General features: G+C 42.0%; 1 protein-coding gene across 3 annotated transcripts in view; it reads left to right on the forward strand.

The window, feature by feature from the left end:
• The window catches only part of PUS7 (pseudouridine synthase 7), a 69,040-nt gene that overhangs the window by 43,665 nt on the left and 11,475 nt on the right, over positions 1 to 13,900 (forward strand). For all 3 annotated transcript variants that reach the window (XM_050782705.1, XM_050782704.1, XM_050782706.1), the window contains 4 exons: positions 461 to 586; positions 9,869 to 9,930; positions 11,094 to 11,254; positions 13,633 to 13,759. In XM_050782705.1, the coding sequence (XP_050638662.1) occupies positions 461 to 586; positions 9,869 to 9,930; positions 11,094 to 11,254; positions 13,633 to 13,759 (476 nt within the window). The remainder of the gene's footprint in view (positions 1 to 460; positions 587 to 9,868; positions 9,931 to 11,093; positions 11,255 to 13,632; positions 13,760 to 13,900) is intronic.

Raw genomic sequence — 13,900 nt, forward strand, 5'->3', positions numbered from 1 at the left:
ATGGAAAGTTACTGTTTAGTGGGTACAGAGTTTCATTTTGGGAACAGGAAAAACTTAGGGAAGTAGATAGTGGTGAAGGTTGCCCAACATTGTGAATGTAATTAACCCATGTATGCTAGTGGTCCATTATTGGAATGCTAAGCATATAGGAAGTATTTATATCCTACTGCTCAAGGTCATCGCCAAGGTCTGATTGCAAAAATTCAAAAACTTGCAACCTCTGCCACAAATGGGTGAATACCGCCGAATTGCACACTTAAAAATGGCTAAAATAGTAAATTTGACATTATAAATATTTTACCACAACTTAAAAAGAGAAAGAAAGAGCCCTTGGGAGGTAGAGAGAAAGCTGCAGGAGAGTGAACAAAAGACGTGGAAGCCAGGCCATAGTCATTTATGATCTGCATCCCTGAGTGTTTGACCGTAACTTTTTTTCTCTGGATAATTTGGGTCCCTGTAGAAATATAACAGGAACTGATGACCAAGTACAGCAAGCTATGAACTCTCTCAGGGAGATTGGATTTATTAACTACTATGGAATGCAAAGATTTGGAACCACAGCTGTCCCTACGTATCAGGTTGGAAGGTTGGTATTTAATTTCTTTTGTCAAAAAGAGCTTTCTCATACAAGAAGCAGGGTTTGTTGGTGGTGGTGTTTTTAATTATTTCTACATTCTCTCACGTCTGGGGCCAATGAACCACAGTCTCATGATTTTTGTTTTAAGTTAATGAATGCACAAGGTAAAAAATTGGAGTTCAAAAGGATTTGACCTGAAAAGTGAGCTTTCCTACCACTCTTGGTAACCCATCCAGGGGTTCTATTTTTATTTTTTTATTGTATTTTATTTATTTATTTTGAGACGGAGTTTTGCCCTTTTTGCCCAGGCCGGAGTGCAGTAGCACGATCTCGGCTCACCACATCCTCCACCTCCCGAGTTCAAGTGATTCTCCTGTCTCAGCCTCCCAAGTCACTGGGATTACAGGCATGCACCACCACAACTGGCTAATTTTGTATTTTTAGGAGAGATGGAGTTTCTCCATGTTGGTCAGGCTGGTCTCGAACTCCTGAGCTCGGGTGATCCACCCACCTCGGCCTCCCAAAGTGCTGGGATTACAGGCATGAGCCTCCACACCCAGCTATTTTTTAATTTTTTATTTATTTTTTATTTTTTGAGACGGAATCCTTCTCTTGCTCAGGCTGAAGTGCAGTGGTGCGATGTTGGCTCACTGCAACTTCTGCTCCCAGGTTCAAGCAATTCTCCTGCCTCAGCGTCCTGAGTAGCTGAGATTACAGGCTCTTGCCACCACACCCAGCTAACTTTGTTGTATTTTTAGAAGTGACGGGAATTTCACCATTTTGGCCAGGCTGGTCTTGAACTCCTGACCTCAAATGATCTGCCCACCTCAGTCTCCCAAAGTGTTGGGATTACAAGTGTGAGCCACTGTGCCCAGTCCTATTTTTATTTTTATTTTGTAATGGGTAAGTCTTGACTCAGTAAGTAATTCAACAGTAATCAGTTGGGTAACTCAGACCCAAAGTAGCCAGACAGAGATGATACATTTTCTGATCTATGTTAACACATTTATTAAACTTTGATCTGCCCTTCCCTCACTCTTAATTTAATTTTATTTTTTATTTTTTTTTTTGAAATGAAGTCTCACTCTGTTGCCCAGCCTGGAGTGCAGTGACACCATCTTGGCTCACTGCAACCTCCGCCTCCCAGGTTCAATGATTCTCCCACCTTAGCCTCCTGAGTAGCTGGGATTACAGGCATGCACCACCACACCCAGCTAATTTTTGTGTTTTTAGTAGAGCCAAGGTTTTGCCATGTTGGCCAGGCTGGTCTTGAACTCCTGACCTCCAGTGATCTGCCTGCCTTGGCCTCCCAAAGTGCTGGGATTACAGGCATGAGCCACTGTGCCTGGGTCCCTTTCCTCACTCTTTAAAGAAAGGAGTAAATGATAAAAGTAGTGACATGGAATTTAAGAACTGTCATTTACTTTTTGTTTTGTTTTGTTTTTGAGACGGAGTCTCGCTCTATCGCCCAGGCTAGAGTGCAGTGGCCCGATCTCGGCTCACTGCAAGCTCCGCCTCCCAGGTTGACGTCATTCTCCTGCCTCAGCCTCGCGAGTAGCTGGGACTACAGGTGCCCACCACCACACCCGGCTAATTTTTTGTATTTTTTAGTAGAGACGGGATTTCATTGTATTAGCCAGGATGGTCTCGATCTCCTGACCTCGTGATCTGCCCGCCTTGGCCTCCCAAAGTGCAGGCGTGAGCCACCGCACCTGGCCTGTCATTTACTTTTAAACAATTAAGAACCCCTCTAGCGTAACCTACAGTGGGAATCCATCAATAAATAGTTGGGCTCAGGGCCGGGCGCAGTGGCTCAAGCCTGTAATCCCAGCACTTTGGGAGGCCGAGACGGGTGGATCACAAGGTCAGGAGATCGAGACCATCCTGGCTAACACAGTGAAACCCCGTCTCTACTAAAAAATACAAAAAACTAGCCGGGCGAGCTGGTGGGCGCCTGTAGTCCCAGCTACTCGGGAGGCTGAGGCAGGAGAATGGCGTGAACCCGGGAGGCGGAGCTTGCAGTGAGCTGAGATCAGGCCACTGCACTCCAGCCTGGGCGACAGAGCGAGACTCCGTCTCAAAAAAAAAAAAAAAAAATAGTTGGGCTCATAAATCTACTTCTGGAATCCTGTTGCCCAGCAGAGACTCTGTTACATAAACCAATTATTCACGTGGGAGTTAGAATTGTGGTAGTTACAAGCTGGAAACAATCTGAGCCTTCATGTTCTTCCTTGTCTTTCAGAGCCTTCATGTTAGCAAACTTAGACTGAGGTCTGCCTGAACTCATCAGTTGTTTGACTGTAGTTTAGGAATAGAGTTTTCCAGGCTTCTAGTCCTTTGTTTCAGCATCTAAACTATGAAGTTGCATTCATTTTTGTGATTTTAAAAGTGCAAAATGATAAAAATCTCTATTATTTCCTCTGCCTCTTTGAGGAGGTTAAAAAGCTCAGGTGAAAACAGACTTGAGTTCTGAGCCTCAAATTACTCATCTGTAGAATGGAGATAATAATATCAATTCACAGGGTGGTGAAAATGAAGTGAAATGGTGTTTATGCCACATCTATTTTTATGCCGAGAATATAGTGATTGCTAATATGTTTTCAACCTTGCTAATGGTCAGAGGACATTGATAAAAATAGTAAAAATGCTAATTGTATTATGGGCAGAATATTTAAGGGAGGGCTGTATCAACCTATAAATTTGTAATTAATTTGGCAGAAGGGCAGCCATGGAATCTTATACGTTGTGTACGCCAAAGATAATGTAAATAAATGTAAATAGCTAAAATCAGATCAAATTTATCCCACAACAAAAATTACATAGCGTGCCCAAAGGTCAGTACGGTCAGCTCAAAATTCCAAATCATTCATTTTTACAACATAAGAATATTTCCTGCTTTCAAAGAAACCCACTGTTAACACCAGAGAATTTCCCGAGGGAAAAAACAGACTTTCAGTTTATATTGTATAGGTGGAAAAATGACTTGTATCCAAAATATTAAAACTCTTACAACTCAAGAACAGAAAGACAACCCATTCGAAAACTTGGCAAAGGGTCTGAACAGACCTTTCTTTAAATAATTTAAACAAATGGCCAATAAGCACACAAAAATATGTTTATCACTAATCTTGAGGAAATGCAAATCAAAACCACAATGAGCTGCCACTTCATACCCACTAGGATAGCTAAAATAAAAAAAGGCAGAAAATAACAAGTGTTAGGATTGGAGAAATTGGAACCCTTACACATCCCTGGTGGAAATGTAAAATGGTATAGCCATTTTGGAAAATAGCCCGACAGTTCCTCAAAAGGTTATAAAGTTAGCCTGTGACCCAGAAGTTGCATTTCTAGGTATATACTGAGGACTGACAATCATATGTTCACACAAAAGTTTATACAGATGTTCATAGCAGCCAAAAGGCTGGAAACAACCCAAATGTCCACGTACTGATGAATGGATAAATAAAATATACAGTGTAATATACAATAATATAGAGTGGAATGTTACTTAGCAATGAAAAGGAATTCATACCCACATTACTATACCCACAGTACTGATACATTCTGCAACATGAATGAACCTTGAAAACATTGCTAAGTAGGCTGGGCACAGTGGCTCCTGCCTGTAATCCCAACAATTTAAGAGGCCAAGGTGGAAGGATCACTTGAGGCCAGGAGTTGAAGACCTGCCTGGGCACCAGAGCAAGGCCCCATCTCTACAAAATAAAAATTTTAAAAAATTAGCTGAGTGTGGTACTGCCTGGCTTTGGTCCTAGCTACCCAGGAGGCTGAGGCAGGAGAAACAAGTTAAGCCCAGAAATTTGAGGATGCAGTGAACAGTGTACCACCACTGCACTGTAGCCTGGATGACAGAGCAAGACCCTGCCTGTGAATGAGTGAATCAATCAATTTCTGTGAAATTTCCAATGTGAGCAAATCTATAGAAAAAGCTAGAACAGGACCAATGGGGAATGACTACTAATGGGATAGGATTTTTTTGGGGGGGTTGATAAAAATGTTCTAAAATTGTGTAATGCTCCACAATTCTTTTAAAATACTAAAAGCCATTAAATTGCATACTTACATGGGTGAATTACATGGTATGTGAATTATTGAATACCTCAATAAAAACTTTTAAAAAAAGAAAGTGAGCCGGGCACAGTGGCTCACTCCCATAATCCCAGCACTTTGGGAGGCCGAGGTGGGCGGCAGATCGCTTGAGGTCAGGAGTTCGAGATCAACCTGGCCAACATAGTGAAACCCCGTCTCTACTAAAAATACAGAAATTATCTGAGTGTGGTGATGTGCACACCTGTAATCTCAGCTACTCGGGAGGCTGAGGCAGGAGAATTGCTTTAGCGTGGGAGACAGAGGTTGCAGTGAGCCAAGATTGCACCACTGCACTCCAGCCTGGGCGACAGAGTGAAACTCTGTCTCAAAAAAATAATAATAAAATAAAATAAACTCAAAATGGACCAAAGATCTAAACATAAGAGCTGCACTTACGCAAACTCTTAGAAGAAGAAAATGGGCGAAAACTTCATGCTTGGATTTGTCAGTGGTTTCTTGGATATGACACCAAAAGCACAGGCAACAAACAAAAGAAAAAATAGGTAAGTTTGGACTTTATCAAAATTAAAAACATGCATCAAAGGACGCTATCAACAGAATGAAAAGGTAACACAAGAGAAAATATTTCAATCATACATTTGATAAGAGACTTAAATGTAGAATATATAAAGAACTCCTACAACTCAACAACCACCAAAGAAAAACCAATTCAAAAATGGACAAAGGATTTCAGTAAATGTGTTTCCAAAGACATACAGACTAGTGTTCAACATCACTAGTCATTAGGGAGAAGCAAATAGAAATCACCATGAGGTACCACTTCATATCCATTGGGAAGGCTATTATCACAAAACAAAACAACAAATAACGTGTTGGTAAGGGTACAGAGAAATTAGAAACCTGGGCTTTGCTGGTGGGGGTGTAAAATAGTATAGCCATTGTGGAGAACAGTATAGTGATTTTTTAAGAAATTAAATATAGGGTGGATGTGGTGGCTCATGCCTGTAATCCCAGCACGTTAGGACGCTGAGGCGGGTGGATCACGAGGTCAAGAGATTGAGACCAGCCTGACCAACATGGTGAAAACCGTCCCTGCTAAAAATACAAAACTTAGCTGGGCACGGTGGCACACACCTGTAGTCCCAGCTGCTCAGGAGGCGTAGGCAGGAGAATCACTTGAACTCGGAAAGTGGAGGTTGCAGTAAGCCGAGATGGCACCACTGCACTCCAGCCTGGCGACAGAGCAAGGCTCCGTCTCAAAAGAAAAAAATATAAATTACGTTATGATCCAACAATTCCACTTCTCAGTGTATACCCAAAAGAAATGACGTGGGAACTCACCAGATATTTGTACACTATGTTCATAATAGCACCATTCACAATAGCCAAAAAGTAGGAGCTACCCAAGCAACCCAAGTGTTTATCCAAACAAAATGTGGCACATACATACAATGGAATATGGAAGCCTTTCAAAGGGGGACCTTTTTTTTTTTTTGAGATGGAGTCTTGCTCTGTCGCCTAGGCTGGAGTACAGTGGCGCCATCTCGACCCACTGTAACTTCCACCTCCCGGGCTCAAGCGATTCAAAAGGAGGGAAATTTTGACACATGCTATCACATGGATAAGCGTTGGAAACTATGTTACCTGACATAAGCCAGTAACAAAAGAACAAATATGGTATGATTTCTCTTATATGAGGTTCCTAGAGTAGTCAAAGCCATAGACAGAAAGTAGAATGGTGGCTACCAGGGGTTAGGGGGCTGGGTGGACCTGGCTAACACAGTGAAACCCCGTCTCTACTAAAAAAATGCAAAAAAATTAGCTGAGCGTGGTCGCGGGTGCCTGTAGTCCCAGTTACTTGGGAGGCTGAGGCAGGAGAATGGTGTGAACCCAGGAGGCTGAGCTTGCAGTGAGCCGAGATCGTACCACTGCACTCCAGCATGGGCGACAGAGCGAGACTCCATCTCAAAAAAAAAAAAAAGAAAAGAAAAATACAAAATATCTTAATGTGTAGAGTGCTAGATCATATGGCCTGTTGTAAACCAAATCTGTATATATTTAATATGGCATTGTATACTGAACCTTTACAGTATATGGTAGCATCTTAAAGGCATTGAAAAGTCCTACAGTTAAGAAACTGTTTAATATGTTATATCAAGTGTTGGCAAAGGTTTTCTGTAAAGGAACAGTTAGTTAATATTTTAGGCTTTGTGGGCCATTCAATGTTTGTTGCAGGTGCTAAGCTCTGGAGTTATACTGCAAAAGCAGCCATGGACAATATGCAAAGCGATGAGCACGGCTGGTTTCCAATAAAACAACAGAATTAGGTGGACAACCAGATTGGGCCTGCAGGCTGTAATTGATATTTAACAAAGGTTTTTTTTGTTTTTTTTGTGTTTTGTTTTTGAGATGAAGTCTTGCTCTGTCGCCCAGGCTGGAGTGCAGTGGCGCCATCTCGGCTCACTGCGAACTCCGTCTCCTGGGTTAAGCAGTTCTCCTGCCTCAGTCTCCCAAGTAGCTGGGACTACAGGTACGTGCCACCACGCCCAGCTATTTTTTTTGTATTTTTAGTAGAGATGGAGTTTTACCGGGTTAACCAGGATGGTCTTGATCTCCTGACCTTGCAATCCACCTGCCTCAGCCTCCCAAAGTGCTGAGATATAGGCGTGAGCCACCACGCCCAGCCTAACAAAGATTTTTTAGTGTAAAAATCTATGTCTGGCCGGGCGCTGTGGCTCACGCCTGTAATCCCAACACTTTGGGAGGCCGAGGTGGGCAGATCACAAGGTCAAGAGATCGAGACCACGGTAAAACCCTGTCTCTACTAAAAATACAAAAAATTAGCCGAGTGCTGTGGCGGGCGCCTGTAGTCCCAGCTACTCAGGAGGCTGAAGCAGGAGAATGGTGTGAACCCAGGAGGCGGAGCTTGCGGTGAGCCGAGATCACACCACTGCGCTCCAGCCTGGGGGACAGAGCAAGACTCCGTCTCAAAAAAAAAAAAAATCTGTGTCTATTCTATCTGTCAGACCAGTCCCTAGTACCAATTAGTACTATACTCTTTTTGTCAGTATTGGCTAAAAGATTATCCAAGTAAATAATTTATCACCCCAGGACTATATTTAAGGACTGATATAACATGACTTGTTCCAGGACTGTGAAGGTGGCCAGCAATAGGAAATTTGTTGATGTAATTACATTATTGGATTGAAAATCCAGGTGATGTCATCGATAGATACCAAGTAGCATTTTAGATAATTTAATATCCAGAAATGCCCAGTATTGTGTAACTTAAATGTGAAAATAAAGAGCCATAATTAACTGGAAAAACAGAAAAATTAATAGAAAGGGATTCCTATATTCTTTTGATAGGGAAGGGTCCTTCTAAACATGACTCCAAGATGAGAAATAGATATAATACACAAAATATAATTTCTGTACAGCAATAGTATAGTAAAAGTTAAAGGAAGAATTACATACACTTAAAGATTTGCCAACAAAAATATACTCTAAAGTGTTAACAGTGCTTAATTTCCTAGAGATTGAATAACACATAACCTTTCTTATGTACCGTTCGGTTTTTTGAAAGCATGTATAGGCCAGGCATGGTGGCTCATGCCTATAATCCCTGCACTTTGTGAGGCCAAGATGGGCTGATCACTTGAGGTTAGGAGTTCGAGACTATCCAGGCCAACACGGTGAAACCTCATCTCTACTAAAAATACAAAAATTGGCCAGGCACAGTGGTTTGTGCCTGTAATCCCAGCACTTTGGGAGGCCGAGGCGGGCGGATCACATGAGGCCAAGAATTCAAGACCAGCCTGGCCAACATGACACAACCCCATCTCTACTAAAAATACAAAAATTGGCCAGGCATGGTGGCTCAAGCCTGTAATCTCAGCTACTTGGGAGACTGAGGCACAAGAATCGCTTGAACCCGGGAAGCAGAAGTTGCAGTGAGCTGAGATCGTGCCAGTGCACTCCAGCCTGGGCAGCAGAATGAGACTCCATCTCAAAAAAAATAAATAAATAACTGGGCATGCTGATGCAGCCTGTAGTCCCAGCTGCGCAGGAGGATGATGCAGGAGAGTTGCTTACGCCCAAGAGGCAGAGGTTGCAGCAAGCCAAGATCACGCCACTGCATTCCAGCCTAGACGACAGCGAGACTGTCTCAACAAAAAAATTGTAAAAAGCATGTAACTTTTATAATCATCAAATATATAGATATTTCCATTTTGACAAGAATAATAAAGAAGAGTAAATCGTATTTATTCTTTCCGTTTGTCTGGGCAAGAAGATATTAACGTGGAGAAATCTTTTGAGAAGTTTCAAACAAGTTTTCACACGTAAAGACTTAACTGTGATTTATATGAATAATACCATGTGGGCTGGGCGCGGTGGCTCACGCCTGTAATCACAGCAGTTTGGGAGACCAAGGCGGGTGGGTCACAAGGTCAGGAGTTCCAGACCAGCCTGACCACTATGGTGAAACCCCATCTCTACTAAAAAATATACAAAAATTAGTTGGGCATGGTGGCGGGTACCTGTAGTCCCAGCTACTCAGGAGGCTGAGGCCGGAGAATGGCGTGAATCCGGGAGGCGGAGGTTGTAGTGAGCCGAGATTGTACCATTGCACTCCAGCCTGGGCAACAGAGTGAGACTCCACCTCAATAAATAAATAAATAATACCATGTGTAACTACTTAAAGCATGACTAGGTAGTATTTATACTATTATCAGATTTTTAAACTGAAATGATATTAAATGTTACGGGTAAGCATTGTGTTTTCCATTTTCTCTTTGTTAAAAGTTCTTTTGGCACTTTAAGTTCTTTTACATTTGAAATGTGTATCATACTAGACTTTCTGCTTACTTTTAAGTTTAATAAGATAATGTAGGACTAGGTGTAGTGGCTCATGCCTGTAATCCCAACACTTTGGGAGCAAGCTGAGAAGATCACTTGAGCCCAAAAGTTTAAGACCAATAGTGAGACCCCATCTCTACAATAAATTAAAAACTTAGCCAAGTATGGTGGTGTGCATCTGTAGTCCCCGCTGTCTGTCGGGATGGGGGGAAAGCTGAGATGGGAGAATCACTAGACTAGAGCCTGGGAGGTCAAGGCTTCAGTGTATGGGTAATATGATTTGTTGACTCTTCAAAGATTTGTGCATATAAAGTTTATCTTCATGTAAAATTTAGTAAAGTAAATGTCATTTAATTTTAGAGCAATACTACAGAATTCCTGGACAGAAGTCATGGATTTAATATTGAAACCCCGCTCTGGAGGTGAGAATAAAATTCATGTTAAGAAAATAAATAGAATGTATGGCTAGGTATTCATGAAATTGCTTTGAATAAAAGCATTTGTGCAAATTGAGGTTGTTATTTCAGTATTTTATTTGTTTTTACAATGAAAGTGTAAGTTTATATTTTTCAACAGTTTTATGTGTATATTTAAGATTTATAATTTATATCCTAGTTTAGCTTTTTTTTTTTTTGAGTTGGAGTTTTGTTTCCCAGGCTGGAGCGAATGGCATGATCTCGGCTCACTGCAACCTCCGCCTCCTGGGTTCAAGTGATTCTCCTGCCTCAGCCTCCTGAGTAGCTGGGATTACAGGCATGCATCACCATGCCTGGCTAATTTTGTATTTTTAGTAGAGACAGGGTTTCACCATATTGGCCAGGCTGGTCTCGAACTCCTGACTTCAGGTGATCTGCCCACCTCAGCCTCCCAGAGTGTTAGGATTACAGGCGTGAGCCACCACACCCAACCTCTATTTTAGCTCTTTAGCTTGTTCAGTGTATTAATTCGTAACTGAATACAAATATATTTTTTAAATGAATATGTATGTTTTTCTTCACGCACTAAATCTGAGTGTATAAGAATCTAAGACATTTCACTTGTGGTTATTTTACTAAAACATAGTGTAATGGAATATAAAAACTTTGCAAAAACACCTTGAGGATTTGTAGTGTGAAGAAGTCACCAAAACTTTCCAAAAAGTATCTCTAAAATCATCTTGAATGAAAAGGATTAAACTACTGATTGTCAAAATACTTATGCTCACTTTGGGTAATTCATTTGCAAACTATAAAAAGATAAAATTATCTAATTTTAAGGAAAGTAACCCGTTAAACTTGACATTACAGTGGAAAAAGAGAGAAGAAAGTACTACCGTGTTTTTGTCATGTTGTATCAGCTATGATAATTTACAGTTAAATAGCTTTTACTTTTGACCTGAGGGTGATCGTACGTTGACAAAGTCAAATAGTTCTGTAAACTTTCTATATTTCCCATCTTTACACTTCCTCAGATGAGTGGAAGCTATAAACAGCACCTATATTTCAAATAACATTTTCTAATTTTGTGTTCTTTGTGAAGTGTACTTTAAGTTATGGAAGTCTGTCTATTGGGTAAGTCATTTAACCCTAGCTTTTTTCCCCCACAGCTGAAAAGGGCTACTTGGTTAAATGCAGAGAAGAATGGGCAAAGACCAAAGACCCAGCTGCTGCCCTCAGAAAACTACCTGTCAAAAGGTGTGTGGAAGGGCAGCTGCTTCGAGGACTTTCAAAATATGGAATGAAGAATATAGTCTCTGCATTTGGCATAGTGAGTGCAATTTGTGAAGTCAGGCAATGGCTCAAGGTGTTGTAATGCTTTTTAAATTTCATCTTGAAAGATTTTACTAAATTTTGAAAGAGCAGAAGGTAAATAAGGATCCTTAGGTGATCTCTGAGGTATTTCACCTGAGTAATCTTTGTTCGGACCCTGAGTGGTGATGAGGGGGTGGATGCGGGCATTACTTATTGAGGGCACAAGAAAAGCGTCAATGTGGAAAACAATCTTCAGTGGAAATTCTGTTTAAATTAAGTCTCTTGGTATTTGAGAATCTGTCGTATAGTCATTTCTTGATCATTCCGTCACCAGAACTGTAAACTGCCTTAGTAAAAGTGTTGAACAGTAAGCAATCTAAATAGTTGCATTTTAGTCTGGTTTCATCATGGTGATTCAAGAGTAGCCTATACCAGTATTTGGATATGTATAATCCAGGACTCCATGCACTCCAGCCTGGGCAACAAAGTTAAACGTAACAAATGTTAAAGTTTAACCCTTAAACCTAAGTTTTACTTTTCCTAGATGCACAAACAAAGCAGAATTCTTGCTGCATGGAATTAGTTGTCAGTTCAGTCATTTAGGTTCTCTCTTTATCCATGGAATTACGGGAGAAAAAGCACTGTTAGCTTGAAAATTGATGTGTAAATTCCTTAAGTTTGAAGACTGTGCCATTGATGTAAGGCAGGCTTGTCCAACCTGCAGCCTGTGGGCCACATGCAGCCCAGGACAACTTTGAATGTGGCCCGATACAAATTCGTAAACTTTTCCTAAAATATTATGGCCCAGTGTGATGGCTCATGCCTATAATCCCGGCACTTTGGGAGGCCAAGATCACCTGAGGTCTGGAGTTCAAGACCAGCCTGGCCAGCATGGTGAAACCCTGTCTTTACTAAAAATACAAAAAATAGCCAGGCGTAGTGGCAGATGCCTGTAATCCCAGCTATTTGAGAGACTGAGGCAGGAGAATCGCTTGAACCCAAGAGGCATAGGTTGCATTGAGCCGGGATCGCGCCATTGCACTCCAGCCTGGGCAACAAAGCAAGACTCTGTCTCAAAATAAATAAATAAAATGCTTATCTGGACATGGTGGTGTGCACCTGTAGTCCCAGCTACTTAGAAGGCTGAGGTGGGAGAATCACTTGAACCTGGGAGGTGGAAGTTGCAGTGATCTGAGATCATGTCATTGCACTCCAGCCTAGGTGACGGAGTGAGACTTTATATCAAAAAAAAAAAAAAAAATGAGAGATTAAAGTAGAAGGAAAAAAAATAAAAATGAGAAAAAGAAAAAGAAAAAATGAGAGATTAAAGTAGAAGTTTTGGCTGGGCACGGTGGCTCATGCCTGTAATCCCAGCACTTTGGGAGGCTGAGGCTGGTGGATTGCTTGAACCTAGGAGTTTGTGACCAGCCTGGGCAACATAGCAAAACCCTGTCTCTAGAAAGAAAACTCAAAGAACTAGCCTGGCATGGTGGTGCACACCTGTAGTCACAGCTACTCGAGAGGCTGAGGTGGGAGAATCACCTGAGCTTGGGAGTTTGATGCTACAGTGAGCCATGATCACACCACTGCACTCCAGTGTGGGCGACAGAATGAAAACCTGCCTCAAAAATAAATACATAAAAGTAAATAAATAAATACAGTAGAAGTTTCTTATACTAGGATTACCACTAACAAGCAAGGTATCTTAGAAAGTACAGCACGTGGCCGGGCGTGGTGGCTCAAGCCTGTAATCCCAGCACTTTGGGAGGCCGAGACGGGCGGATCACGAGGTCAGGAGATCGAGACCATCCTGGCTAACACAGTGAAACCCCGTCTCTACTAAAAAAAAATACAAAAACTTAGCCGGGCGAGGTGGCAGGCGCCTGTAGTCCCAGCTACTCAGGAGGCTGAGGCAGGAGAATGGCGTGAACCCGGGAGGCGGAGCTTGCAGTGAGCTGAGATCCGGCCACTGCACTCCAGCCTGGGTGACAGAGCGAGACTCCGTCTCAAAAAAAAAAAAAAAAAAAAGAAAGTACAGCACGTTTTGGCTGGGTGTAGTGGCTCACGCCTGTAATCCCAGCACTTTGGGAGGCCAAGTTGGGCGGATCACCTGAGGTCAGGAGTTCGAGACCAGCCTGGCCAACATGGTGAAACCCCGACTCTACTAAAAATACAAAAATTAGGCATGGTGGTGCACCCCTGTAATCCCAGCTACTCGGTAGGCTGAGGTGGGAGAATTGCTTGAACTTGAGAGGTGGAGGCTTCAGTGAGCCAAGATCGTGCCACTGCACTCCAGCCTGGGCGACAGAGCGAGACCCCGTCTCAAAAAAAAAAGTACAGCACTTTTTATATTTAGAATATGTTTTCTTGCCTATTTTTTTTCCTTCCCTCCAGATACCCAGAAATAATCGCTTAATGTATATTCATAGCTACCAAAGCTATGTGTGGAATAACATGGTAAGCAAGAGGATAGAAGACTATGGACTAAAACCTGTTCCGGGGGACCTCGTTCTCAAAGGAGGTAAAAAGGCAAATGTCTTCGTTACTCAACCAAGCTAGGGTTCAGTTAGTTGCCACTAGTGGTTTTAAAGTCCATCCTGGCTACTAATTAAGAAAGAGAGATGTGGCGAGGCGTGGTGGCACATGCCCATAATCCTAACAC

Source organism: Macaca thibetana, chromosome 3 (assembly GCF_024542745.1).
Source record: "Macaca thibetana thibetana isolate TM-01 chromosome 3, ASM2454274v1, whole genome shotgun sequence".
In the NCBI taxonomy this organism is placed as follows: domain Eukaryota; kingdom Metazoa; phylum Chordata; class Mammalia; order Primates; family Cercopithecidae; genus Macaca; species Macaca thibetana.